The sequence below is a fragment of the Scyliorhinus torazame genome, chromosome 5 (genome assembly GCF_047496885.1).
Source record: "Scyliorhinus torazame isolate Kashiwa2021f chromosome 5, sScyTor2.1, whole genome shotgun sequence".
Taxonomy (NCBI): domain Eukaryota; kingdom Metazoa; phylum Chordata; class Chondrichthyes; order Carcharhiniformes; family Scyliorhinidae; genus Scyliorhinus; species Scyliorhinus torazame.
The window spans coordinates 98330701-98357668 of NC_092711.1; the positions used below are offsets into that span (position 1 = coordinate 98330701).

The following is a 26968-nucleotide window of genomic DNA, read 5'->3' on the forward strand; positions in this document are numbered from 1 at the left end:
ATCTGATCAGCTGCCTCTGCTGCTTCCCTCCCTCCCACTAACCCGCCAGGCCAAACTGTCTAAAGTTCTTCCTCGTCTGAGTCCTGAACCCGGATCTTTCTCCAGTTTCTCTCCAATCTTCTGTCTCCCTCCGAGCTTATATTGTCCACAAGCCCCAACTTCTGTTCCCTTGACTCCATTCTCACAAAACAGTTGACCATCCAACCTCGCTATGTTAGTTGATATGTTTCCAGTTCTCTCTCATTTGGTCCTGTCCTTCTCACTTTAATGCAACATCATCACCCATCCTAAACAGAACACTTGACCCCACCAGCTTTACAAATTTCCAAGACATTTAGGGCAGCACGGCAGCATAGTGGTTAGTACAATTGCTTCACAGCTCTAGGGTCCCAGGTTCGATTCCCGGCTTGGGTCAATGTCTGTGCGGAGTCTTCACGTTCTCCCCATGTGTGCGTGTGTTTCCTCCGGGTGCTCCGGTTTCCTTCCACAGTCCAAAGATGTGCAGGTTAGGTGGATTGGCTATGCTAAGTTGCCCTTAGTGTCCAAAATTGCCCTTAGTGTTGGGTGGGGTTACTGGGTTATGGGGATAGGGTGGGGGTGTTGGCTTGGGTAGGGTGCTCTTTCCAAGAGCCGGTGCAGACTCGATGGGCCGAATGGCCTCCTTCTGCACTATAAATTCTATGATCCCCAATCTCCCTTTCCTCTCCAAATCCCTTGTACTTGGTGTTCCCGAAGGATCTATCCTCAGCCCCTCATATTTCTCGTGAGGTGACATCATCCGTGACAACACAAAACAACTGTGTTAGTTTTCACATGTACACTGACAACACACAGCTCTACCTCACCCCCATCCCTCTCCATTCCTCCACTGTTACTAAATTATCAAACTGCTTATCCCACATCCAGTACTGGATGAGCAGGAATTTCCTCCAATTAAAAATTGGGAAGACCAAAGCCATTGACTTCAATCACCACTACAAATTCCGTTCCCTAACCCCCGAGTCCATCCCTCTCCCTGAGAACTGTCTGAGGCTGAACCACGCTCTGCACAATCTCCGTGTCAGATCTGACCCCAAGATGAGTTTCGGACCCCATATCCACACCATCACTGATACCAGATATTTCAATCTCCATAATGTTACCAGGGTCCTCCTCACCCCAGCTCATTCGCTGCTCTTATTTTGTGTAATAACCTTTGATGTGGCACCTTGGGAAATACCTTCTGGAAATCCAGATAAAGCACATCTACAGGTTCCCCTTTATTGACATCCCTTGTTACTTCCTCAGAGAACCTTGATGAATTAGTCAATCACGATTGATTCCCTGAACCCCATTTTCAAACACTGTCAAAAGAAAAATCAAATCTCCTCTACCCCTCTGGCTCCTTTGCCAATTACCTTAGAGGGACTCACTTTCTGTTAAAGAGCTTGTCAACCCATTTCACCCATTTTTCCTAAAGTGAATAAATTTAATCAAGACAAGTTCAACCAATTCAAATATTTTCCTGTTAAAAGTTTATTGATGAAACAGAACATGGTTAAAAAAACTAACAGAAAATTACTTGAGGGTCAAAGACAACCAGAGTAACAGGATGTTCACAATGTTCTGGTCCCAAATGGTTTCCCTTCGGCTCCTCTGTACCCTGTTCCCATGACTCCCTGCTTTGGACACGGGGGCCACTGAACCCTGGGGGTCACATCACCGTCAGCCCCGGTCACCCCCCCCCCCACCCGATTGGTTGGAGGTGCAGTTCCCAGTCAGTCCCCCAGCAGCTTCCTGTCTCTATTAGCGACGCCCATGGCAGTTCCCCAACTGGGGCACAGGCCCCGTTATTCTCAGCTAAATTCAGCCCTCAGCTCCATCACCTGGCTGTCACTGACACGAGCAATAGAGACAGAAAGGTGGCCGAGGGTCAAATAGGAAGACATAACTTGTGGATTAGGACCCCCATAAAGGTCAGCAACTTCTTAGAAAAAATCAAATTCCCAGTCAACAAATTAAAGGATCACACGACGGGACTTCAAGTTTTATGACTTTTAATGCAACAAAAAAACAAACTAGAAGCTACTTTAACTCGGAAACCTACACATAAACTATAAACTAGAACTTTGCCCTTTATACAATCTAAAATCACACTCCACGATTATAGTTAATCTGTCCTGGAAGTTGAAACTTAATTGTCTCAGAACCTGTCCAAAGTGATGATTCATTCCCGAGGATTTACTTCCGTTCTTCGACCAAGACACTGAGAAACAAAGGGAGAATAGAATAGAATGTGAACTAGCAAAATACATAAAAATGGACTGTTAAAGCTTCTATGGCTACGTAAAAAGGAAATGTTTGGCTCAGACAAAATTTTGTCCGTTCCGGATAGAGTCAGGAGAATTTAGAATGAGGAATAGAGATCTCTACAGCCACCTCGTTCAACACTCTGGGATGTAGATCATCAGCTTTGGGGGATTTATTGACTTTCAACCCCATTAATTTTTCCAGTGCTACTTTTTCACCAATACTAATCTCTGCCAGTCCCTTGGTTCTCTGGTGTTTTGGGGACAATTTCTGTATCTTCCTCGGTGAAGACAGACACACATTGTTCAGTTTCTCTGCCATTACCTTACTCCCCATTGTAAACTCTCCTGTCTCTGCCTGGAATGGACCCACATTGGTCTTTGCTAATCTTTTCCTTTTCACATTCCTGCAGAAGTTTTTCCAGTCGGTTTTTATGTTTCTCGCCAGTTTGCTCTCATCAGTTTCTTGGTCCTCCTTTGCTGAATTCTAATGGATCTCATGGAATCTTTAACTTTTCTTGTCAGCCACGGTTCCATCACTTTTCCTTTGGATTTTTGTTCCTGAAAGGAACCTATATTTGTTGTATACATGTGAAATTAAACTTGTTCAACCACAGAGGACCATAGGCTGCTCTCCCCTTTGACAGAGAGAGAGCTGACTGGAGGTGATTTAACCCGAGGGTCAGCACACCTCAGGCGAGGGGCCTGGTTGAGAAGGCAGGGCCTTCATGAATAAACGCAGCCTGTACAGGAGTCGAATCCACTCTGTTGGCCTTGGTCTGCATCACAAACCAGTCGTCCAGTCAACTGAGCTAACCGACCCCTGATAAATATGTAATAATTCCTTAAATATTAGGTATTCCCTGTACCAATCAGTTTCCCACTCCACCTCAGACAACTTGCCCCTCATACCCTGATAGTTTTCTTCTGTGAGGAACGCCCAGATAAATTAAACAAAAGAACCATGTAACCACCAGGGCCCATTTCCATGGCAACATGGCACACTTTTGTGGGGGTTGCAAACAGAAATGGGAACAAGTATCTTCAAACTTCCAAACACCCTTTCACTCTGTGATCCTTGTGTAATTTGAAGCCAGGTATTAGTAACAAGGGTCAAAGAGCATCTGTCCACTGGAGGCAAAGTGGGGAGACCGGTCAGTCCAGCAGAAAGAAACCCTCCGACCATCCCCACTGACCACCTGTCAGAATGAACAAAATGCAGTCCTGGGTGTAGAGCAGAAACAATAACAGGAGAATCCAACCCCTGTAATCAATTGTGAAATTGTTGGCGTCACAGCAGGTGTGGTAAAACATGCAATCCCGTCTCACATTGAGAGGTGGACGGCGTCTCCCCAGTGTGAACTCGCTGGTGTGTCCGCAGGTGAGATAACTGAGTAAATCCTTTCCCACACTGAGAGCAGGTGAATGGCCTCTCCCCAGTGTGAACTCGCTGGTGCCTCCGCAGGTTGGATACTTCAGCAAATCCTTTCCCACATTGTGAGCAGATGAACGGCCTCTCTCCAGTGTGAACTCGCTGGTGTGACTGCAGGGTGGATAATCGAATAAATCCTTTCCCACACTCCGAGCAGGTGAATGGCCTCTCCCCAGTGTGAACTCGCTGGTGTCTCCGCAGGTGAAATAATTGAGTAAATCCCTTCGCACATTGGGAGCAGGTGAATGACCTCACCCCAGTGTGAACTCGCTGATGTGTCTGCAGGGTGGATAACCGAGTAAATCCCTTCCCACACTGAGAGCAGGGGAACGGCCTCTCCCCAGTGTGAACTCGCTGATGTGTCTGCAGACTGGAGAACTGAGTAAATCCTTTCCCACACTTTGAGCAGGTGAATGGCCTCTCCCCAGTGTGACTGCGTTGATGAATCTCCAGCTGAGATGGGACTCTGAATCCCTTCCCACAATCCCCACATTTCCACGGTTTCTCCATGTTTTGGGTCTCCTCACATCTCTCCAGATTGGATGATCAGTCGAAGCCTTGTCCACAACACGGGTATGGTCTCTCCCCACTCTGAATGTTGTGATGTTTTTCAGGCTGTGTAACTGGTTAAAGCTCTTTCCACAGTCAGTTCACTGGAACTCTCTCACTCGGGTGTGTGTTGTGTGGGTCTCGGTGCTTTCTCAGTCACACTGATGGTTGAAATGTTTAGCTGACAGTTCGGGGAAACATTTTTCCTTCTAGATTGAAAGGCCGATGATATTCAGGTTCCAAGGAAGGGAGTGACTGTAAGATCGAGACGTGACGTTTGAGATTTCTGTCTGTAATTCCTCCTTGTCCAATATCCTGTAAAAACAATTTCCAAAATTCATCACTGTCAGTACAGGATAGAAACTCAGAACAGACAATGCCAGTTTCTATGTCACATTTTTTCCTCTCTCTTATTCCCTGAGAGCTGTAAATCTCCATCCCACACACTGCCTCCATTCTTACTCTGCTGTATCTAATATTGACCCTCCTAATTCTCCTGAAGGTGCTGATGCAGGCTGATTGACAGATCCAAGCTCCCAGCTTCCTGTCCAGGAGATCATAACAAATATGAGCTGCAGTTGGCCATTCGGCCCATCGAACCTGAACCGTTCAATGGGATCATTGGCCGATCTACCTCAGCACCGTTTTCCCCACACTATCCCCCATATCCCCGACGTCTTCAATATCTAGAAACCTAGCAATCTGTGTCTTGAAAATACTTGACGACTGAAGCTCCAGAATCCTCTGGGGTAGAGAATTCCAAAGCTTCACCACATCCTCGAATAAAGAAATCCCTTTCATCTCAGCTTTCTCCCCATTTTCCTGCCAGTTCCCCATAACCCTGGGAAGGGGGGGGGGGTAGAATGTGACACTGGCATGGGAGTAGCTGGTTTGCTGCAGGTCCTGGTGCCACTCACCTATAATCTGTCACTTATCCTGATCGCCCAGCACTCATCTACCTAATCCTTGAATTCATATTTGTTAACCACTGGCGGGTGAAAGCAGAACTAGGGGGCATAGCCTCAAAATAAGGGGAAGTAGATTTAGGACTGAGTTTAGGAGGAACTTCCTCACCCAAAGGGTTGTGAATCTATGGAATTCCTTGCCCAGTGAAGCAGTAGAGGCTCCTTCATTAAATGTTTTTAAGATAAAGATAGATAGTTTTTTTGAAGAATAAAGGGATTAAGGGTTATGGTTTTCGGGCCGGAAAGTGGAGCTGATTCCACAAAAGATCAGCCATGGTCTCATTGATTGGTGGAGCAGGCTCGAGGGGCCAGATGGCCTACTCCTGCTCCTAGTTCTTATGTTCTTAACATGTCCTGGAAGACTTCAGGGTTCGGTCTGGTAGGATTATGCCAGAAAAAGTGAAGAAATGCACCAATAAAACAGCGCAGGTGGATTCAGCGGAAATGGAGTCGCCTTTTCAACATGGCGGCCTGACACTCGGGAGGTCTCTCGACCCCGCGCTCTCCGGGGCTCTCTGGGAGGCGGCGAAAATAATGACTGCCGATATTATCCGTGTTATTGACCAGGGGCGGAGTGTGCTGACTCAATATCTATGAGCTCATGAGGCCCAGCTGCAAAACGCCATGAGAGGCTCGATGATCCGGAGGAGAGGATCTGGAATGTTCAGCAAGATGCCTCCACAACGGGGGCAAGAATTCAATCCTTTGAAAACCAGCCGAGTGGCTGGCGGATGTCCTGGAGGTCTTGGAGAACTGAGGGTCGGAGAAAGAACATCCGAGTCGTCGGCCTGTCAGAAGATGTGGAGGGTAAGGCTCCCGTTAATTTTTCAAGGACCGGAAGCCATGTTTTCTCAAGCTGGATGTGAAGCCTGGGTGTTCCAAATTAGAAAGGGTGCATTGTATCTCTGAGGCTGAGGGACAGTTTTCATCCCAGGCCTGTAATCATTCACTTCCACAACTGGAAAGATCGCCAGAAGGTCCTGGAGATGGGTACGGTGAGGTGGCATCTGGCCCCAGGAGGGAGGGTGGATTCAGGACTTTCGAAAGCAACACAAACAAAGCGCTGAGGCATCGATGAAGTTCAAAGGCAGGTCAAGCCAGTGGGGAGTGAATTACGTCAGGCTTTATCCTGAGACCCGAAAAATGGTATCCAACAACTCCATCAAGCCTTTCAATAATCCAACTATTGCCTTGGCCTTCATTAAATCCATGAAGAGCCAGGATCCGAAGGGATGGTTTGCAGCTCGGATTAACTCAGGTTCTAATCCGGACTCTTTCCCTGTCATGGTATTCTTTTTTTTTTTAATTTAGTGGACCCATTTCATTTTTTTTCCAATTAAGGAGCAATTTAGTGTGGCCAATCCACCTAGCCTGCACATTTTTGGGTTGTGGAGGCAAAACCCACGCAAACACGGGGAGAATGTGCAAACTCCACACGGACAATGACCCAGAGCAGGATCGAACCTGGGACCTCGGCGCCGTGAGGCTGCAGGGCTAACCCACTGCGTCACCGTGCTGCCCCTGTCTAGGTATTATTGTCTGAATTTCAGAATCACAGAAATACCCATAGGGACAGGAGTAGGCCATTCAGCCCCTCGAGTCTGTCCTGCCATTTAGTGAGATCATGGCCTATCTGTGACCTAACTCCATATCTCTGAATATCTTTGCTTAACAAAATACCTCAGATTTAATCTTAACAACTGATCCAGCTTCACGTGCTGTTTGTGGGAGAGAGTTCCAAACCTCTATCACCCTGTTTGAAGAAGTTCTTCCCAACATCTCTACTGAACTGTCTAGCCCTAAATTTTAGACTGTGATCCCTCCTTTTAGAACCTCCAACCAGTGGAAATAGTTAATCTTTATCTACCCTGTCTTTCTCTGTTAATATCTTAAATACTTCAATCAGATCACACCTTAACCTTCTAAATTCTAGCAAAAACAGGCCTAATTTGAGATTAAAACTTTGGGTCAGAGCCGCTGCAATCTCTCCCTCGCCTCCCACAGCATCCTGGGACACAATTCATCCAGACCTAGTAATCTAATAATCTTATGGGCGGCATGGTAGCACAGTGGTTAGCACTGTTGCTTCACAGCACCAAGGACCTGGGTTTGATTCCCGGCTTCGGAGTCTGCACGTTCTCCCCGTGTCTGTATGGGTTTCCTACAGGTGTTCCGGTTTCCTCCCACAAGTCCCGAAAGTTGAGCTTGTTAGGCGAATTGGACATTCTGAATTCTTTCTCTGTGTACCCGAACAGGCTCTGGAGTGTGGAGACTAGAGGATTTTCACAATATGTTCATTGCAGTGTTAATGTAAGCCTACTTGTGACAATAATAAAGATTATTATGAATGGGTCAAAAGGCCTCTATTTGTGCTGTAAAGAGAGGGAATGAATGAGAAGGAATTGACAGAGAAAGTGCCAAAGCCACAACACTCACCAGCTCGGAGGACACACCTTAGTTCCCTTTCCAATCTGAAAGCAGCCTGAGCTGGATTTACATTCCCCTTAATTGATCATTGCTGGGTGATAATCCTGTACTTCCTCACCTCACACCACTGTGACAGCACCTTCACTGCACAGACTGCAGCAACTGACCAAACATCACCTTCCCAGTTATTCCTGAAGGCACCGCCTTCCCAACCTGGCCGCTTGCCTGAGGTGCGGTGATCCTCAGGTCACATCACCGCCGGTCAGCTCTCTCCCGGGACCAGGCCCTGGTTCACAGCCGCCATCTTGGGGAAGCAGAGCGCATGCGCTGGCGTCTTGGTGATGCAACAGTTAGTGGGCGGAACCTGAAGGTTTCTGTTCCCAGCCGGGTCCTAGTGCCCGGCGAAGATAAACAATTACAACAGTTTTTCACCCACTCCGGATGAAGCTGATATTTGTCGCCTGGAGGTATCTCTGAATTACGTAGAAATTCAGTGTGAGAGGCTGCAGCCTCTGTATAGCTACCTGAAGGGGGTTATACAGCGTTTGATTACATTTCGTGGTCCTTTCCAGTCCATTATCAGGATGTTTGTGTGATATTTCCTTGCCCTCAGTGTGAATTTTCTTTATTTAAAATACATTTCAGCAGCAGGCTTACTGGTAATTTTTAAAGGAATAAAGGTTATTTATTATCACACTATTTCTCTGGATGTTTGAACATTGGGGGGGGGGGTTAAACTAATGCAGCAGTGGCATGGGAACCTGGATTGTAGTTTTAGGGTAAGGGAGAATGAGAGTATAGAGGTCAGGAGCACAGATTTGACGTCGCAGGAGGGGGCCAGTGTTCAGGTAGGTGGTTTGAAGTGTGTCTACTTCAATGCCAGGAGTATACGAAATAAGGTAGGGGAACTGGCAGCATGGGTTGGTACCTGGGACTTCGATGTTGTGGCCATTTCAGAGATATGGATAAGATTTTCTCTCTCAGTCGCATCCGATGTGTCTGTGTGGTGTTATTTCCCTGATGGTAGCACAGTGGTTAGCACTGTTGCTTCACAGCACCAGGGTCCCAAGTTCAATTCCCGCTTGGGTCACTACCTGTGCAGAGTCTGTACATTCTCCCAGTGTCTGCGTGGGCTTCCTCCGGGTGCTCCGGTTTCCTCCAAGTCAAGAAAGAGGTGCTTGTTAGGTGAATTTCACATTCTGAATTCTCCCTCTGTGTACCCGAACAGGCACCAGAGTGTGGCAATGAGGGAATTTTCACAGTGACTACATTGCTGTGTTAATGTAAGCCTATTTGTGACAATAATAAAGATTATTATTATGTGTTTGGGTATTTTAACTTCCTTGGTACTACCTGTTGTCCCCTCAGATATTCCATCTGTTTTTGGTTAATGTGTCTGGAATCTCCTTCTTATCTCGGGTATATGGGTCGAGGTAGCTTGGTGTTGTGATTTGTGTTATTCTATTGTCTTGTCTGTCTCCAGCAGATATTGTTGGCTCTCGATAATGACTGTGCTGTTGTCCTTGTCTTCTGGTCTGATGAACATATCCGTGTTGGATCCAACCTCCCGGATTGTCTGTCTTTCTCTCCGGGTAAGATTCTGTTTGTCTCTTGTATTTCACTGTGACAGGGCAGAGACCTGATTGAAGGGATTCAAACATGGGAGTTCTGGGAAAGATGGGCAAGGATTTGGGGGGTGACAACATGTTCAAAGAGTTTGGAGAGGAGAGGGAGGTTGAAGAAGGAACAGTAATTTGTAAGGACGGCAGGGTCAAGGATTTGTTTTATTGAGGAGGGGGTGATGATGGCAGATTTGAAGGACAGTGGGACAGAAATGTTGACAATATCCATGGAAACAGGGAAGTTGGCTGATCAGTAGCTCAGTGGGAATAGGGTTGATGGAGCAGGAGCTGGGTCTCATGGACAAGATGAGCTCAGAGAGGGCATGAGGGGAGATGGGAGAGAAACTAGAGAAAGATGTGGGTTCAGGGCTCAGGAAAGGATGAAATTTAGAGACACTTTGGTCCGGTGGGCTCGTGGAAGGGAGGGAAGCAGCAGAGGCAGCTGATCGGATTTACTCAATCTCAGTCACAAAGAAGCTCCTCACACTTCTTGTTGGAGGTGAGGATGGAAGAGACAGGAGAGTGAGAGTACTTCAAAAGGAATTAACTTGTGTCAGAGATATTAAAAAGTTTCAACACACTACATATTTCACACAAATCTAATTTATTTGACTTTTAGCCAGAATATTAGCCCCTGTATTGTTATCAGCAGAAAGTGATCCAAATGAACATGGTTCAGTTCTGAATGTGAGTCAACAGCAAAATCTAATCACTGTGGTTACTTGTGGCCTCGTTGGTGTCTCAGCAGGTGGGATAACTGAGTGAATCCCTTCCCACACTCGGAGCAGGTGAATGGCCTCTCCCCAGTGTGAATTCGCTGATGTACAATGAGCTGAGATGATAGTCTGAACACAGTGCCGCAGTGAGAGCACCTGAACGGTCTCTCGTCAGTGTGAACACGTTGATGGCTCATCATATCTCCAGAACTTTTATAGCATTTCCCGCAGTCTGGACATTGGAACGGTCTCTCATCAGTGTGAACTTGCTGGTGTCTCAGCAAGTGGGCTGACATAGTAAATCCCTTCCCACACTCTGAGCAGGTGAATGGCCTCTCCCCAGTGTGAACTCGCTGGTGTCTCAGCAGGTGAGATGAACAAGTGAATCCCTTCCCACACTGTGAGCAGGTGAATGGTCTCTCCCCAGTGTGAATTTGCTGGTGTGTGGACAGAGTGGACAACTCAGTGAATCCCTTCCCACACTGTGAGCAAGTGAATGGTCTCTCCCCAGTGTGAATGCGTCGATGAGTTTCCAGCTTGGATGGGGCAGTGAATCCTTTCCCACAGTCCGCACATTTCCACGGTTTCTCCTCAGTGTGACTACATTTGTGGCTTGTGAGGTCTGATGATTGAGTGAATTCTCGTCCACACACACAACACGTGTACGGTTTCGCCCCACTGTGAACGATGCTTTTTCCGTCCATGTTCAAAGTACGATGATATTCAGGATATGATAAATTGAGGACTCTGTCAGATCCGGATGTGATGCTTGGTTTGAGTTTCCAAACTTTGAAGCCTCCCCTTTGAACACCCTGTGAAACTGATTGAAAAGGGAGTGAGAGAGAACCCACAAAAACACAAAGGCAGGTTGTGAAATTGAGCTGAATGAATCTGGTCATTTGTGGGGCCGGCACTGGGAAAAAGTGACCATGAAAACTGCTGGATTGTTATAAAAACCCAACTGGCCTCTTTGGGAGGAGAGAGAAAGAGGTGAAGAGGGATTTTGTATATCTACAAGACATATTTGTTGGCAAAACAAATTCGATCTTGAGCTTCATAAATGGTAATATTGATACCGAAACAATGTTTCTGGTGGCACGGTGGTTAGCACTGCTGCGTAACAGCGCCAGGGACACGGGTTCAATTCCGACCTTGGTGACTGTGTGGAGTTTGCACTTTCTCCCCGTGTCTGCGTGGGTTTCCACCCGGTGCTCAGGTTTTCTCCAACAGTCCAAGAAGGGAAACTTAGGTGGATTGGCCTTGATAAACTGCCCCTTAGTATCCTTGGAATGGCAGGATAGGTGGGGCTATGGGGTTACAGTGACAGGGGTGTGGGCCTAGGCAGGGTGCCCTTTCAGAGAATCAGCGCAGACGCGATGGGCCGAATGGCCTTCTGCACTGTAGAAATTCTATGGTTCTAATTCTATTCTATAAATCTTTATAAAGCTCTGGCCACCACTCTTCAGGAAGGATGTGAAGGTTCGTGAGAAGGTGCAGAGGAGATTTACCAGAATGGTTCCAGCAAAGGAGGTTGAGGGGACATTTGATTCAGGGACACAAGATTATGCCAGATTTCCATCAGGTGGACAAAGAAACTCTTGTTTCCATTCACTGGTCGTACAAGCAGTCGGGACACAGATTTAAAGTTTGGGGTAAAACCTGGATTGAACTATATAAGATCCTGAGGGGTTTTGACAGGGTGGATGTGGAGAGGTTGTTTCCTCTTGTGGGAGAATCTAGAACAAGGGGGTCACTATTGCAAAATAAGGGGTCACCTATTTCAGATGGGGACAAGGATATTTTTTTCTCCTGAGGGTTGTAAGATAGGGAGTGGCATAGTGGTTAGCACTGATGCCTCACCGCACCAGGGACCCAGGTTCAATTCCGACCCTGGGTGACTGTGTGGAGTTTGCAAGTTCTCCCCATGTCTACGTGGGTTTCCTCCGGGTACTCTGTTTTTTTCTCACAGTTCAAAGATGAGCAGGTTAGATGGATTGGCCAGGTTAGGTGGATTGGCCATGCTAAATTGCTCTTTCGTCTCCAAGGATGTGGACGTTGTGTGGGGTTATGAGGATGAAGTGGGTGGGATGGGGTGGGCTTTGGTGGGGTGCTCTTTCAGAGGGTTGGTGCAGATCTGATGGGCCGAATGGGCTCCTTCTGCACTGTAGGGATTCTATGACTTTGGAACGTCCGTCCTTAAAGGCAGTGGAAGTAGAGTCCGTCAATATTTTTGAGGCAGAATTGGATAGATTCTCGATAAGAAAGGTCATCAGGGTCGGCAGGAATGTGGAGTTGAGGTTAAAATTATTGAATAATGGAGCAGTATTGAGGGGCCGACTCCTAGTTTGTGTGTAAGGAGCAGGCTCGAGAGGCCGACTCCTAGTTTGTGTGTAAGGAGCAGACTCGAGGGGCTGACTCCTAGTTTGTGTGAAAGGAGCAGGCTCGAGACGCCGACTCCTAGTTTGTGTGTAAGGAGCCGGCTCGAGGGGCCGACTCCTAGTTTGTATATAAGGAGCAGGCTCGAGGGGCCGACTCCTAGTTTGTGTGAAAGGAGCAGGCTCGAGATGCCGACTCCTAGTTTGTATGTAAGGAGCAGGCGTGAGGGGCCGGCTCCTAGTTTGTACGTAAGGAGAGGCCCTAGGAGGCAACTACTTTTTTCAGAGACACAAAAATCTTTTTTACTGTGTTAATGATTTTCGAGAGACCCAGGCATGAATCTCACCAAGGCAGAAGGTAAAATTTGAATTGATTGAAGGTCTACTGATGACCATGAAACAATTGTCGATTGTTGCAAAGACCCATCTGGTTCACTCATGTCCTTCAGTGAAGGAAATCTTCTATCCTTACCTGGTCTGGCCTACATGTGACTCCAGATCCAGTTAACTGGCTGACTCTTAAAATGCCCTGAGATGCCCTCAGTTCAAGGGCAATTAGGGATGGGCAGTGAATGCTGGCCCAGCCAGCGACACCCACATCCCGTGAATGAATAGAAAACAAAATTTGACAATAAAACCAATTATTCACCATTTTCTCTCCTGGTGACTGGAACCCTGAAGCCCCGCCCACTCCGGGCTGTTCCACCATGAAGGTCGCGTGTGAAGCAAACAAGCTCCGCAGCTGCAAACCAGGGAGTGGAGATTTATTCTGAAGGGTTTACTCCAACTCACAATGCCCGGGACTGATTGACGGCAGGTAGCGACCAATTGGAAGAGGGGGCGAAGCTGGATGACCGAACGCAAGCGGCTGATCCTCCACCAATCAGAATGAATGGATGGGGCAGAGCCTTGGGCTCAATGTATGCGCATGCGCCAGGCCAAACACAGTCTCCCGAGAAAATGGCGTCCGTTAACTCGGGCCTGTTTCCGGGAAAAGCCCGAGCAGCTTTCGCCGGTTCAAATGCCGCATCTCAGTTTCGTATTGGGGGTTTCAGGCCTGTGCGGGGGGGGGGGGGGGGGTTTATGAAGCCTCCCGCCCCATTCCTCCCTCAGGACTCACCCGGTGGTACCTCACAGCCAAAACTTTCAACACAACCTCCTCAATCCTCAACACTGCGCATGCTGCAGTTTGTAAGACCAGTTTGATTGGTTGGAAGACCAGCCGCGACCTTTCGGGCCCCCAAACCCACCCATTGCCTCCTATTGGTCCAGAGCTCCCGTCAATCATTCCCAAGGCATTGTGAGCTGGAGCATGCGCAGTGCCGATGCTGGACGCGGCCGGGAGGTTTCACTGAAACCCGGTGGAGGCTTCAAACCCCAAGAAGAAGTTTCCGGGCCCGGGTTTGCATCGAGCGGGGGGGACAGCTGCGGCCTGCTCCCGGTGACAGGCCTGAGTTAACGGCCGCCGTCTTTATAGAGGCTGCAAACCCGCAGGGGGCAGAACATCAGAGATAGAGTTTGTTGTGAAACCAATGGGATGTAAAACAGGAGGTCAGGGTTACAGTCAACAACAACAACTTCTATTTATATAACACCTTGAACATCATAAATCATCCCAGTCAACTTAACAGGAACATTATAAAACAAAGTGAGACACACAGACAATGAAAAAGATATTCGGCAGGGGGACCAAAAACCTGATTAAAGAGGTAAGTTTTAAATTGAGTCTTAAAGGGGGAAAGTGAGGTGGAGACGGGGAGGTTCAGGGAGGGAATCCAGTGCTTGGGGCCGAGGGAACTGAAAACATGGCCGCAAATGGCAGAGCAATTATAATAGGGAGTGCGCAAGAGACCAGGATTAGAGGAGCGCAGATATCTCGGAGGGTTATGGGGCTGTAGGAGATTCCAGAGACGGAGAGATGAGGCCATGAAGGGATTTGAAAACAAGGGTGAGAATTGACTGGGAGCCAATGCAAGTCAGAGAGCACAGGGGTGATAGAGGAAAGAAACTGGCTGTGAATTAAGACAGCAGACGTTTAGATGGTGTCAAGTCCGGGGCTGGTTTAGCACAGGGCTAAAGAGCTGGCTTTTAAAGCAGACCAAGGCAGGCCAGCAGCATGGTTCAATTCCCATACCAGCCTCCTCGAACAGGTGCCGGAATGTGGCGACTAGGGGCTTTTCACAGTAACTTCATTTGAAGCCTACTTGTGACAATAAGCGAATTTCATTTCAGGTTTCTGGGGTAGAATGTGGGCAAGCAGCCAGGAATGTATTGGAACAGCCGAGTCTGGAGCTTACAAAGGCATGATTTTGGGTTTCAGCACCAGAGGCATTGAGTCAGAAGCGAGACCAGGTGCTGTAATGTAAGTGGAAACAGGCAGTCTTAGTGATAGGAGAACAGAAACTCATCTTGGGATCAAATGTGACACTGAGGTTGCAGTGGGACTGTTACCAGGGAGAGGGATGGATTCGGTATCTTGGGATCGGAGATTGGTGTACGGACTGAAAACAGTGGCTTCAGTTTCCTCAATATTTAATTTGAGTTAATTAGGCAACAGGAAGACAACCAGAAATCAGAATAGGCCCTGAGAACGGTATCAGGTTTAACTTAGTTGGAGATGGAGAGAAAGAAGGACGGAAACCCTGGGAGGTTTGGAGAAACCACCTTCACGATTGCTCATTAAATCTCCACACAGTCAAGGGCAGCACGGTAGCATTGTGGATAGCACAATTGATTCACAGCTCCAGGGTCCCAGGTTCGATCCCAGCTTGGGTCACTGTCTGTGTGGAGTCTGCACATCCTCCCCGTGTGTGCGTGGGTTTCCTCCGGGTGCTCCGGTTTCCTCCCACAGTCCAAAGATGTGCAGGTTAGGTGGATTGGCTATGCTAAATTGCCCTTAGTGTCCAAAATTGCCCTTAGTGTTGGGTGGGGTTACTGGGTTGTGGGGATAGGGTGGAGGTATGGACCTTGGGTAGGGTGCTCTTTCCAAGAACCGGTGCAGACTCGATGGGCCGAATGGCCTCCTTCTGCACTGTAAATTCTATGACAAGAGTGAGATTCTATGACAATCTGACACTTTATTTGGATTTCAGACCAGGGAGGAGGGTGTATGGGATGGGGATTTACAGCTTTGGGGGAACAAGACAGAAAAATGTTCCATAGAAACTAAAACTTAATTCTGAATTTCTTCCAGGACTGACAATTGTGACCTTTGTAAATTCCTTTTACAGGATATTAGGAGAGGATTTGTGGACAGGAAAGAGAAAACAAACTTCAAGATCTTCAGAGTCAACAGGACCTGGGTATCTTCGGACTCTGAATATGGAAAGAGAAATATTTATCTGTTCTGTCTGTGGTTAAATATTTCAAACATCAGTGTGACTGGAAAAGCATCGAGACCCAGACACACATTGAGCGAGAGTGTTCTCGTAAACTGACTGTGGAAAGAGGTTTAACCAGTTGCACAGCCTGAGAAAACATCACACCATTCACAGCAGGAAGAGACCATGCTCATGTCCAACATGGAGAGACAAGATGACACCGACACCTCAGAAAAACCATGGATATGTGGGGACTGTGGGAAGGCATTCACTTGCCCATCCAAGTTGGAAACTCATCGACGTGTCCACACAGGGGAGAGGCCCTTCAGCTGCTCTTTATGTGGGAAAGGATTCATTCAGTCATACAATCTAGCATTACACCGGCGAGTTCACACCGGGGAGAGACCATTCACCTGCTCTGTATGTGCGAAGGGATTCATTAATTCATCTAACCTAGTGGCACACCAGCGAGTTCACACTGGGGAGAAACCATTCAGCTGCACCTCCTGTGGAATGAGCTTTAGGCTTTCATCCACTCTGCTGAAACATCAGCGAGTTCACACGAAGGAGAAACCATTCAACTGCCCTGACTGTGGAAGGAGCTTCAGGCACTCAGGCAGTCTCATTGTACACCAGCGCGCTCACACTGGGGAGAGGCCATTCACCTGCTCCATGTGTGGGAAGGGATTCACAGATTCATGCCAACTGCTGAGACATGAACGGGTTCACACTGGGGAGAGGCCGTTCACCTGCTGCGATTGTGGGAAGGGATTCATTGATTCATCCCAGCTACTGAAACACCAGCGACGTCACAAGTGACTCAGGGATTGGATTCTGCTGTTATTGCTGCTGTTAATGACAAGCAGGCCCGAATCACATTAGTTCTGACAGTTGGGGTTTCTGCTAATGTTAATCCACTGTTTAACTGGGCTGGAGTTTATTATTCTGGATCTATAGCTGATTGTGTTCTCGGGGCTGCAGTGTCCCTTCTGGAACTGCTGTCTGTGATCTTTCCCCATAATCCAGGAACTCTCATCAGAAATTAGTTCGCAACAAGATTCTGGACTTTTACTTCAATCTCAAATTGAGATTTTGTGTGAAACTCTACAATTGAATGTCTGAACATTCCGCTGATTAACATCGCCAACTAGAAATTGCTGATTAATCCTTGCTGACAATTCTTACTGACCTGTACATTACACACACAGACACCTCTGTTATCGGCCAGCGAGACTGGAACTGGGAATTGGTGGAGAATCGAGCTTTCCCAAATGCTATCCTCCAATCTGATTCAGAAATCCTTCGGCATGGGAATAGAGACAAGTTGAATCCAAGTAACAACTATAAGAAATGGCTATCTAATAACTGCATAATATCTTTTGCAATTTATGGAATATTACAGAAATAGCTCACTCTCATAAAGAAAGCTTCCCTAGCAGCTTGCTGGGTGACAAACACAGGACAGACCTGTTCCCTCTGCCAAGGACATATCTCTAGCACGGGCCCTGAAACAAGTAACCCTGATACGATTACGGGGCAGCAAGGTAGCATTGTGGATAGCACAATTGCTTCACAGCTCCATGGTCCCAGGTTCGATTCCGGCTTGGGTCACTGTCTGTGCGGAGTCTGCACATCCTCCTTGTGTGTGCGTGGGTTTCCTCCGGGTGCTCCGGTTTCCTCCCACAGCCCAAAGATGTGCAGGTTAGGTGGATTGGCCATGATAAATTGCCCTTCGTGTCCAAAATTGCCCTTAGAGTTGGGTGGGGTTGCTGGGTTATGGGGATAGGGTGGAGGTGTTGGCCTTGGGTGGGATGCTCTTTCCAAGAGCCGGTGCAGACTCGATGGGCCGAATGGCCTCCTTCTGCACTGTAAATTCTATGAAATCTATGAAATTCTATGTAAAAAAAAATTCTATGATTGGATCTCAGGACACATAGCCTAAAGCAGTTGTCTGTGTGAATGTTAAAACAGGCTCTCGAGAGCAATAGATTTTGAAGTGATCAATACTGGCTTTAGCCCAACACCACACTCTGGCTCACACCAGTTAACCGTTCAGAGGAGAATGCCGTCACCAGCTGCAGAGACCAGAACTCACTCATCTGTCCGTTTGTCCTCCAGGTTGGTTAATAGGCTGGTGAAAAAGGCAGATGGAACACTTGCCTTTATCAATTGAGGCATAGATTACAAAAGCAGGGAGGCCATATTGGAGCTGTACAGAACTTTGGTGAGGCCGTAGCTGGAGTACTGCCATTCTGGTTGTCATATTATAGGAAGGATGTAATTGCACTGGAGCGAGTGCAGAGGTGATTCACCAGAATGTTGCCTGGGGTGGAACATTTAAGTTATGAAGTGAAGGTGGCTAGGCCTGGGTTGTTTTCGCTGGGGCAGAGAAGACAGGGGTGACCTGATGGAGGTGTACAAGATTATGAGGACCGTGGACAGAGTGGATACGGAACAGCTGTTCCAGTTGAAGGGTTAGTTACGAGAGGACACAGGTTCAAGGTGAGAGGCAGGAGGCTTAATGGGGATTTGAGGAAAAACATTTTTACCCAGAGGATGGTGACGGTCTGGAATGCACTGCCTGGGAGGGTGGTAGATGCGGGTTGCCTCATATCCTTTCAAAAGTACCTGGATGAAGACTGGCACAACATAACATTCAAGGCTATGGGCCAAGTGCTGGTAAATGGGATTAGGTCGGCAGGTCAGATGTTTCTCATGCGATGGGGCAGACTCGATGGACTGAAGGGCCTCTTCTGCACCGTTATTCTGTGTTTCTGAGACGGGTTTACTATTATCACCTGTCTTGGGTCATGTGTTTTCCTGACCATTTAACTGCTGAATCATATTTAAACTGTTATTTCTCAATAAACTACTTTAAAATCGCTTCTGAGCTCAACCCCCTTTTAGAATATTCTGTGACTTGTGGACCTGAATGCTACAAGTGGTGTTAGGAGTGGTATCACAGGCACAGTTAAACGTGAATGGAGACATTCCTGAGTGAAGCCTGGGGTAGACAATGCCATTGATATATTACCGGAAACGACTGATAGATAGTCTGACAGAGAAAACAGACGATCCGGGGCTTATAGATAACCCCACACGAAGGGGCAATTTAGCATGACCAATTCACCTAACCTGCACATCTTGGGCTGTGGGAGGAAACTGAAGCACCCGGAGGAAACCCACGCGCACACGGGGAGAAAGTGCACACTCCTCAGAGACAGTTTCCCGAGGTCGGAATCGAATCTGGGTCCCTGCTGCTATGAGGCAGCAGTGCTAACCACTGTGCTGCCATGCTGCCCCAACAGACAGCTGGAGAATCTTTAAAGTCTGTGTATGAAGTTTGTTTGAACCAGATATATTTACAACATGCCAGTAATTTGGAATTGTGTGAGATGACCTGCAGGTGGGGAGGATGAATCTAAGTTGATACTTATCATATTTTTCTATCAAAAGGTTTTACATTTATTATTGGTCGCAGCTGAAGCGATTGTGTTGCTGATTCTGATCATTCTCGTGGCATTACTAAGTTATCTATGGTATGTAATCAAGAAAACATGCATTGAAATAGCTTAAAATTGCGACGCCAGAAATTAGTTGTGAGAAGTTAATAAGGATATTCTCTCTCGGGTTGGGGAGATCTGTAAAAAAATTAGTGTCGAATAACACAATAAATTCTTCTGAAATGTGTTGACTATTATAGGACTATTTCAGTCTCTCTTCCTCCCATTGGGAACATTTTCAGGATTGACAAATACAGGGCAGTGTTAGCCTGTTGTCTCTGCCAAGGACATGTGGCTTGCACAGGGCCTGAAACAAGACAATCTTGGTGTATTTGTGATCTCAAGTCCAACATGTAAACCAGCTGCCTGTGTAAAGATTAAACAGGACGTCCGAGCAAGCGATGAGCCACAACCTGGCTTCATGGACATCCGATGGAAAATGAGGTTTTCACTTGAATATCTATTCCTGACTAATGGACAGTTGAATAAGTGATTGATGTAAGACCCTAGAAATAATGGTTATAAATGGGCTTTTGAGAGGGATAATCATATCAGGCACTGGGCGGTGCACAGTGGTTAGCACTGCTGCCCTCATAGCGCGAGGGACCCGGGTTCAATTCCAGCCTCACGTGACTGTGTGGAGTTCTCACTTTCTCCCGGTCTCTGCGTGGGTTTCCTCTGGTGCTCCGGTTTCTTCCCACAGTTCAAAGGTGTGAAGGTCAGGCGGGTTGGCTCTGCAAAATTGCCCCTTTGTGTCCTGGGATGTGTACGTCAGGTTAAGGGGTTACAGGGAAGTGGGTTTGGGTGGCACGCACTTTCAGAGGGTCACTGAAGTCTCGATGGGCCGAATAGCCTCTTTCTGCACTGTCGGGATTCTGTGACCTCAGATATCAGAAATCTCTGGAATTCCACATGTCCTCATTGCTCTCAGTCAGGTAGAGTCAGTCACACGTGGCTCTGTCATTCTATTTTATCTCACACCTCCCAGTGACACCACAACACAACATTTTTGCTCCTTTCCACCTTCTCTTCCTTTCCACCTTGTCCTCCTTTTATTGTCTAATAATAATAGTAACAGAGTAACACACACCAGAATAGGAATAACAGGCAGCTTATTGTCTAATAACTGTGACAAAGTAACAGGGGTGGCATAGTGGATAGCACTGTTACCTCACAGCGCCTGGGTTCAATCCTGACCTTGGGTCACTGTGTGGAGTTTGTACATTCTTGCTGTGTCTGCACAGATTTCCTGTTGGTGCTCTTCTTTCCTCCCACACAGTACAAAGATGTGCAGGTTCGGTGGATTGGCTATGCTAAATTGTCCCTGGGAGGGGTTATGAGGATAGGGTGGGACTTTGGATTCAATGATCATAGAATTGCTACAGTGCAGGAGGCCATTTGGCCCATCGAGTCTGCACCGCCCCTCTGAAAGATCACCCAATCTGGGCCAATCTCCCACCCTATCCTCATAACCGCTCCCAGGGACAATTTAGCATAACCAGTCCACCTCACCTGCACATCTTTGGACTGTGAGGGAGGAAACAAGAGCAGCGGCAGGAAATCTGTGCAGACACAGATGTGTTCACTCACACACACTGCAGCCTGACTTTTATTATGGGAACACTGTGTTTGTTACTCTCAAAGTGAATGAATCCGTTGCTGTTTATCCTCTGGGCCCCACCTCCAGTATTATTGTCTGATTGTCCCACTGAGACTCCCACTGTTATTATTGGACAATCAGCGAGTCAGCCTGAGCCTGTGGCCACTCTCACCATCTGTAACCGTCACAATGCCCGGGTGATTGACGGCAGCTCCCGACCAATAGGAAAAGGAGGGGCGGAACGGAATTTCCCGACCGAAAGCGGCTGGTCCTCCAACCAATCGGAGTGAATGAGGGGCGGGGCCCGCTGTGATTGAAGCATGCGCAGTGTGGGTAATGGCGAAGGAGAAGCAACTTTTCTTCAGATCCGAAATTGGTAAGAGGCGTTTAACAGTATAGAGTCAGCGAGAGAAAACGGGAGTGGGCGGAAGCGTTGTGTAAAGCTGTTGCAATGGCAAACCTCGCAAAAGTTTACGGGACCCAATTTGTACCGAGCGGGGCTGCAGCTCTTCACGTTCAGCTCGGGTTAACGGCCGCCATCTTTAATGTGTATCAGCGCGCATGCGCGTTTGTCATTTCTGTCGCGGGCGATGTTTCAATGAGTGGGAGGAGCTTGTTCCCCATTGTTCAGAATGGAGACAACTTGTCCATCAAACTGCATTAGTCTTTGAGTCTCAATGTCTTATTGATGCGAAGCGGTGGCAGAGATGGAAAGAAAAGGAAGCCAATCCTGTCCTCCAGATATTACTGTCTTATTAGATATCCTGTTCCATGTGTCCAAAGCACTGCGGCTCTGTTGAGCAGCACAGTAGCATAGTGGTTAGCACAATTGCTTCACAGCTCCAGAGTCCCAGGTTTGATTCCTGGCTGGGACACTCTGTGCGGAGTCTGCACGTTCTCCCCATGTCTGCGTGGGTTTCCTCCGGGTGCTCGGGTTTCCTCCCACAGTCCAAAGATGTGCAGGTTAGGTGGATTGGCCATGCTAAATTGCCCTTAGTGTCCAAAATTGCCCTTAAGGTTGGTTGAGTGGGGTTACTGGGTTATGGGGATAGGGTGGTGTGGGCTTGAACATAGAACATAGAAAATACAGCACAGAACAGGCCCTTCGGCCCACGATGTTGTGCCGAACCTTTGTCCTAGATTAATCATAGATTATCATTGAATTAACAGTGCAGAAGGAGGCCATTCGGCCCTTTGAGTCTGCACCGGCTCTTGGAAAGAGCACCCTACCCAAACTCAACACCTCCACCCAACACCAAGGGCAATTTTGGACACTTAGGGGCAATTTATCATGGCCAATCCACCTTTGGACTGTGGGAGAAAACCGGAGCACCCGGAGGAAACCCACGCAGACACGGGGAGGATGTGCAGACTCTGCACAGACAGTGATCCGAGCCGGAATCGAACCTGGGAACCTGGAGCTGTTAAGCAATTGTGCTATCCACAATGCTACCATGCTGCCCTTGAGAACAAATAAACCGACACTGTATCATTTTACCGTAACCCATGCACCTATCCAATAGCAGCTTGAAGGTCCCTAATGTTTCTGATTCAACTACTTCCACAGGCAGTGCATTCCATGCCCCCACTACTCTCTGGGTAAAGAACCTACCTCTGATATCCCTCCTATATCTTCCACCTTTCACCTTAAATTTATGTCCCCTTGTAATGGTTTGTTCCACCCGGGGAAAAAGTCTCTGACTCTCTATTCCCCTGATCATCTTATAAACCTCTATCAAGTCGCCCCTCATCCTTCTCCGTTCTAATGAGAAAGGGCCTAGCACCCTCAACCTTTCCTCGTAAGACCTACTCTCCATTCCAGGCAACATCCTGGTAAATCTTCTTTGCACCTTTTCCAAAGCTTCCACATCCTTCCTAAAATGAGGCGACCAGAACTGTACACAGTACTCCAAATGTGGGCTTACCAAAGTTTTGTACAGCTGCATCATCACCTCACGGCTCTTAAATTCAATCCCTCTGTTAATGAACGCGAGCACACCATAGGCCTTCTTCACAGCTCTATCCACTTGAGTGGCAACTTTCAAAGATGTATGAACATAGACCCCAAGATCTCTCTGCTCCTCCACATTGCCAAGAACTCTACCGTTAACCCTGTATTCCGCATTCATTTTTGTCCTTCCAAAATGGACAACCTCACACTTTTCAGGGTTAAACTCCATCTGCCACTTCTCAGCCCAGCTCTGCATCCTATCTATGTCTCTTTGCAGCCGACAACAGCCCTCCTCACTATCCACAACTCCACCAATCTTCGTATCGTCTGCAAATTTACTGACCCACCCTTCAAGTCCCTCATCCAAGTCATTAATGAAAATCACAAACAGCAGAGGACCCAGAACTGATCCCTGCGGTATGCCACTGGTAACTGGGATCCAGGCTGAATATTTGCCATCCACCACCACTCTCTGACTTCTATCGGTTAGCCAGTTTGTTATCCAACTGGCCAAATTTCCCACTATCCCATGCCTTCTTACTTTCTGCAGAAGCCTACCATGGGGAACCTTATCAAATGCCTTACGAAAATCCATGTACACTACATCTACTGCTTTACCTTCATCCACATGCTTGGTCACCTCCTCAAAGAATTCAATAAGACTTGTAAGGCAAGACCTACGCCTCACAAATCCGTGCTGACTATCCCTAATCAAGCAGTGTCTTTCCAGATGCTCAGAAAGCCTATCCTTCAGTACCCTTTCCATTACTTTGCCTACCACCGAAGTAAGACTAACTGACCTGTAATTCCCAGGGTTATCCCTAGTCCCTTTTTTGAACAGGGGCACGACATTCGCCACTCTCCAATCCCCTGGTACCACCCCTGTTGACAGTGAGGACGAAAAGATCATTGCCAACGGCTCTGCAATTTCATCTCTTGCTTCCCATAGAATCCTTGGATATATCCCGTCAGGCCCGGGGGACTTGTCTATCCTCAGGTTTTTCAAAATGCCCAACACATCTTCCTAACAAGTATTTCCTCAAGCTTCCCAATCTGTTTCACACTGTCCTCTCCAACAATATGGCCCCTCTCATTTGTAAATACAGAAGAAAAGTACTCGTTCAAGACCTCTCCTATCACTTCAGACTCAATACACAATCTCCCGCTACTGTCCTTGATCGGACCTACACTCGCTCTAGTCATTCTCATATTTCTCACATATGTGTAAAAGGCCTTGGGGTTTTCCTTGATCCTACCCGCCAAAGATTGTTCATGCCCTCTCTTAGCTCTCCTAATCCCTTTCTTCAGTTCCCTCCTGGCTATCTTGTATCCCTCCAATGCCCTGTCTGAACCTTGTTTCCTCAGCCTTACATAAGTCTCCTTTTTCCTCTTAACAAGACATTCAACCTCTCTTGTCAACCATTGTTCCCTCACTCGACCATCTCTTCCCTGCCTGACAGGGACATACATTGGGTAGGATGCTCTTTCCAAGAGCCGGTGCAGACTCGATGGGCCAAATGGCCTCCTTCTGCACTGAAAATTCTATGAGTCACATGAAGACCCAAGGCAGAAGCTCACAACACGTGAGTAGACATTGCCCTCAAATCAAGGGACTGCTGATGACAACGAGGGTCAGTGTGCAGCAGGGGGTATGAGCGGTCATCCTGGACCAGGGAGCAGGAGGAGGACTGACTGCGATGGATTTTGGAAACTCCTTTTACAGGAGATTAGACCATAAGACATAGGAGCAGAATTAGGCCACTCGGGATCATTCTTGTGAACCTCCACTGGACCCTTTCCAAGACCAGCACATCCTTCCTTAGATACGGGGCCCAAAACTGCTCACAATACTCCAGATGGGGTTTGACCAGAGCTTTATACAGCCTCAGAAGCACATCCCTCGTCTTGTATTCTAGCCCTCTTGACATGAATGCTAACATTGCATTTGCCTTCTTAACTGCCGACTGAACCTGTCCGTTAATCTTAAGAGAATCATGAACAAGGACTTCCAATTACCTTTGTGCTTCTGATTTCCGAAACATTTTCCCATTTAGAAAATAGTCTATGCCTAAATTCCTTCTTCCAAAGTGCATAACCTCACACTTTTCCACATTGTATTTCATTTGCCACTTCATTGCCCACTCTCCTAGCTTGTCCAAGTCCTTCTGCAGCCCTCGTGCTTCCTCAATACTAACTGTCCCCCTTTAGATCTTTGTATCATGTGCAAACTTAGCAACAGTGCTTTCAGTTCCTTCTTCCAAATCATGAATGTATATTGGAAAAAGTTGTGGTCCCAGCACAGACCACTGAGGCACACCACTAGTCACCGGCTGCCATCCTGAAAAAGACCCTTTTATCCCCACTCTCTGCCTTCTGCCGGCCAGCCAATCCTCTATCTATGCCAGGATCTTACCCTTAACACCATGGGCTCTTAACATATTTAACAGTCTACTGTGCGGCACCTTGTCAAAGACCTTCTGGAAATCTAAATAAATCACGTCCACTGGTTCTCCTTTGTCTATCTTCCATGCTACCTCCTCAAACGGACTTGTTCGACATGACCTCCCTTTGACAAAGCTGTGCTGACTCAGTCCTATTTTACCATGTACTTCCCAATACTCCGCGATCTCAGCTTTAATAACGGACTCCAAAATCCTAGCAATGACCGAAGTCAGGCTAACCGGCCTCGAAGTTCCCATCTTCTGCCTTCCTCCCTTCTTAAACAGCGGTGTTACATTAGCCACTTTCCAGTCCTCTGGAACCCTTCCTGCCTCCAGTGATTTCTGAAAGATCACCACCAATGCCTCCACAATTTCCTCAGCTATCTCTTTTAGAACCCTGGGGTTCTAAACCCATCCGGTCCAGGTGGTTTATCTACCTTCAGACCTTTCCCCAGAACCTTCTCCTTAGTGATGGCCACTGCACCCACCTCGGCCCCCTGATTCTCCTGGATCTCTGGCATCCCACGTGTCTTCCACCATGAAGACTGATGAAAAGTAACTGTTCAGTTGCTCTGCCATTTCTTTGTTTCCTATTATTACTTCTCCAGCCACATTTTCCAATGGTCCAATGTCTATATTTGCCTCTCTCTTACCTTTTATATATTGAAAAAAACTCTTCATATCTTCACTTATTACTAGCTAGCTTGCACTTCTATTTCATCTTCCTTTATTGCTTTTATAGTTGTCCTCTGATCGCTTTTAAAGGCTTCCCAATCCTCTGGCTTCCCACTAATCCTCGCCAAATTGTATGCTGTTTCATTTGCTGTCCTTGACTTCCCTCTTCAACCATGGATGCCTTGTCTCCCCTTTAGCATGTTTCCTCCTCCTTGGGATGACTTTCTGTTGTGAATTGGACATTTTGAAATCTCTCTCAGTGTACCTGAACAGGGGCAGGAATGTGGCGACTAGGGGATTTTCACAGTAACTTGATTGCAGTGCTAATTACGTGCGACAATAAAGATTATTATATTATAATTGGGGGGGATAAAACTCATGCAGATTTGCGGCTCCACAAAGTGTTTCCAACTCCTCCCACACATCTCCTTAACAGGTTGACGCATTTATTTGTCTTGACTAAAAGGGTGGTCACTGGTGGCACGGTGGTGCAGTGGTTAACACTGCCGTCTCACTGTACCGAGGACCAGGTTCGATCCCAGCCCCGGGTCACTATACGTGGGGTGTTTGCACATCTCTGCACATTCTCCCCATGTCTAACTGGATTGGCCACGCTAAATTGCCCCTTAATTGGAAAAAAAATAATTGACGTTGAATGGGCATCTTGACAAATACATGAAGAGGATGGGAATAGAGGGATATGGACCCCGGAAGTGTAGAAGATTTTAGTTTAGACGGGCAGCATGGTCGGCACGGGCTTGGAGAGCCGAAGGGCCTGTTCCTGTGCTGCACTGTTCTTTGTTCTTTGTTGTTCTAAATTTATTTTTAAAAAGGCTTGTCTCTTTCCTGATGTTCACAATTAAAGGGGTGGGTTCCCCAGGAGATGGCTGACATTTCTGGGGACAGTAAATTAATAATGGACAGAGATATGTCTCGTGTTGTTACATGGCACAGATTAGATATATTATTTGCAGTTTGTCATAAAGTAAATTTGTTCTGATATATATATGGTTAGGTGGATTGGCCATGATAAATTGCCCTTAGTGTCCAAAATTGTCCTTAGTGTTGGGTGGGGTTATTGGGCTATGGGGATAGGGTGGAGGT

General features: G+C 47.3%; 3 protein-coding genes across 3 annotated transcripts in view; 2 read left to right on the forward strand and 1 right to left on the reverse strand.

Annotated features, from left to right (window-relative positions):
- Positions 1 to 1497: 1497 nt before the first annotated feature.
- Positions 1498 to 10811, reverse strand: LOC140421529 (uncharacterized). The gene is made up of 2 exons (XM_072506322.1): positions 10006 to 10811; positions 1498 to 4153 (listed from the first exon to the last, which is right to left on the reverse strand). The coding sequence occupies exons 1-2, from the start codon at positions 10701 to 10703 to the stop codon at positions 3580 to 3582; spliced, it is 1272 nt and encodes a 423-aa protein (XP_072362423.1). The 5' UTR covers positions 10704 to 10811; the 3' UTR covers positions 1498 to 3579.
- Positions 10812 to 13729: 2918 nt separating this feature from the next.
- LOC140421526 (uncharacterized) lies at positions 13730 to 19394 on the forward strand. The gene is made up of 2 exons (XM_072506320.1): positions 13730 to 14083; positions 15605 to 19394. Exon 2 carries the CDS (start codon positions 15881 to 15883, stop codon positions 16511 to 16513), a length of 633 nt encoding a protein of 210 aa, XP_072362421.1. The 5' UTR covers positions 13730 to 14083; positions 15605 to 15880; the 3' UTR covers positions 16514 to 19394.
- Positions 19395 to 20948: 1554 nt separating this feature from the next.
- Positions 20949 to 26968, forward strand: part of LOC140417814 (uncharacterized) — a 150236-nt gene continuing 144216 nt past the window's right edge. Inside the window, exon 1 of the mRNA XM_072501267.1 lies at positions 20949 to 21173. The gene's annotated coding sequence lies outside the window, so the exon portion shown is untranslated. The remainder of the gene's footprint in view (positions 21174 to 26968) is intronic.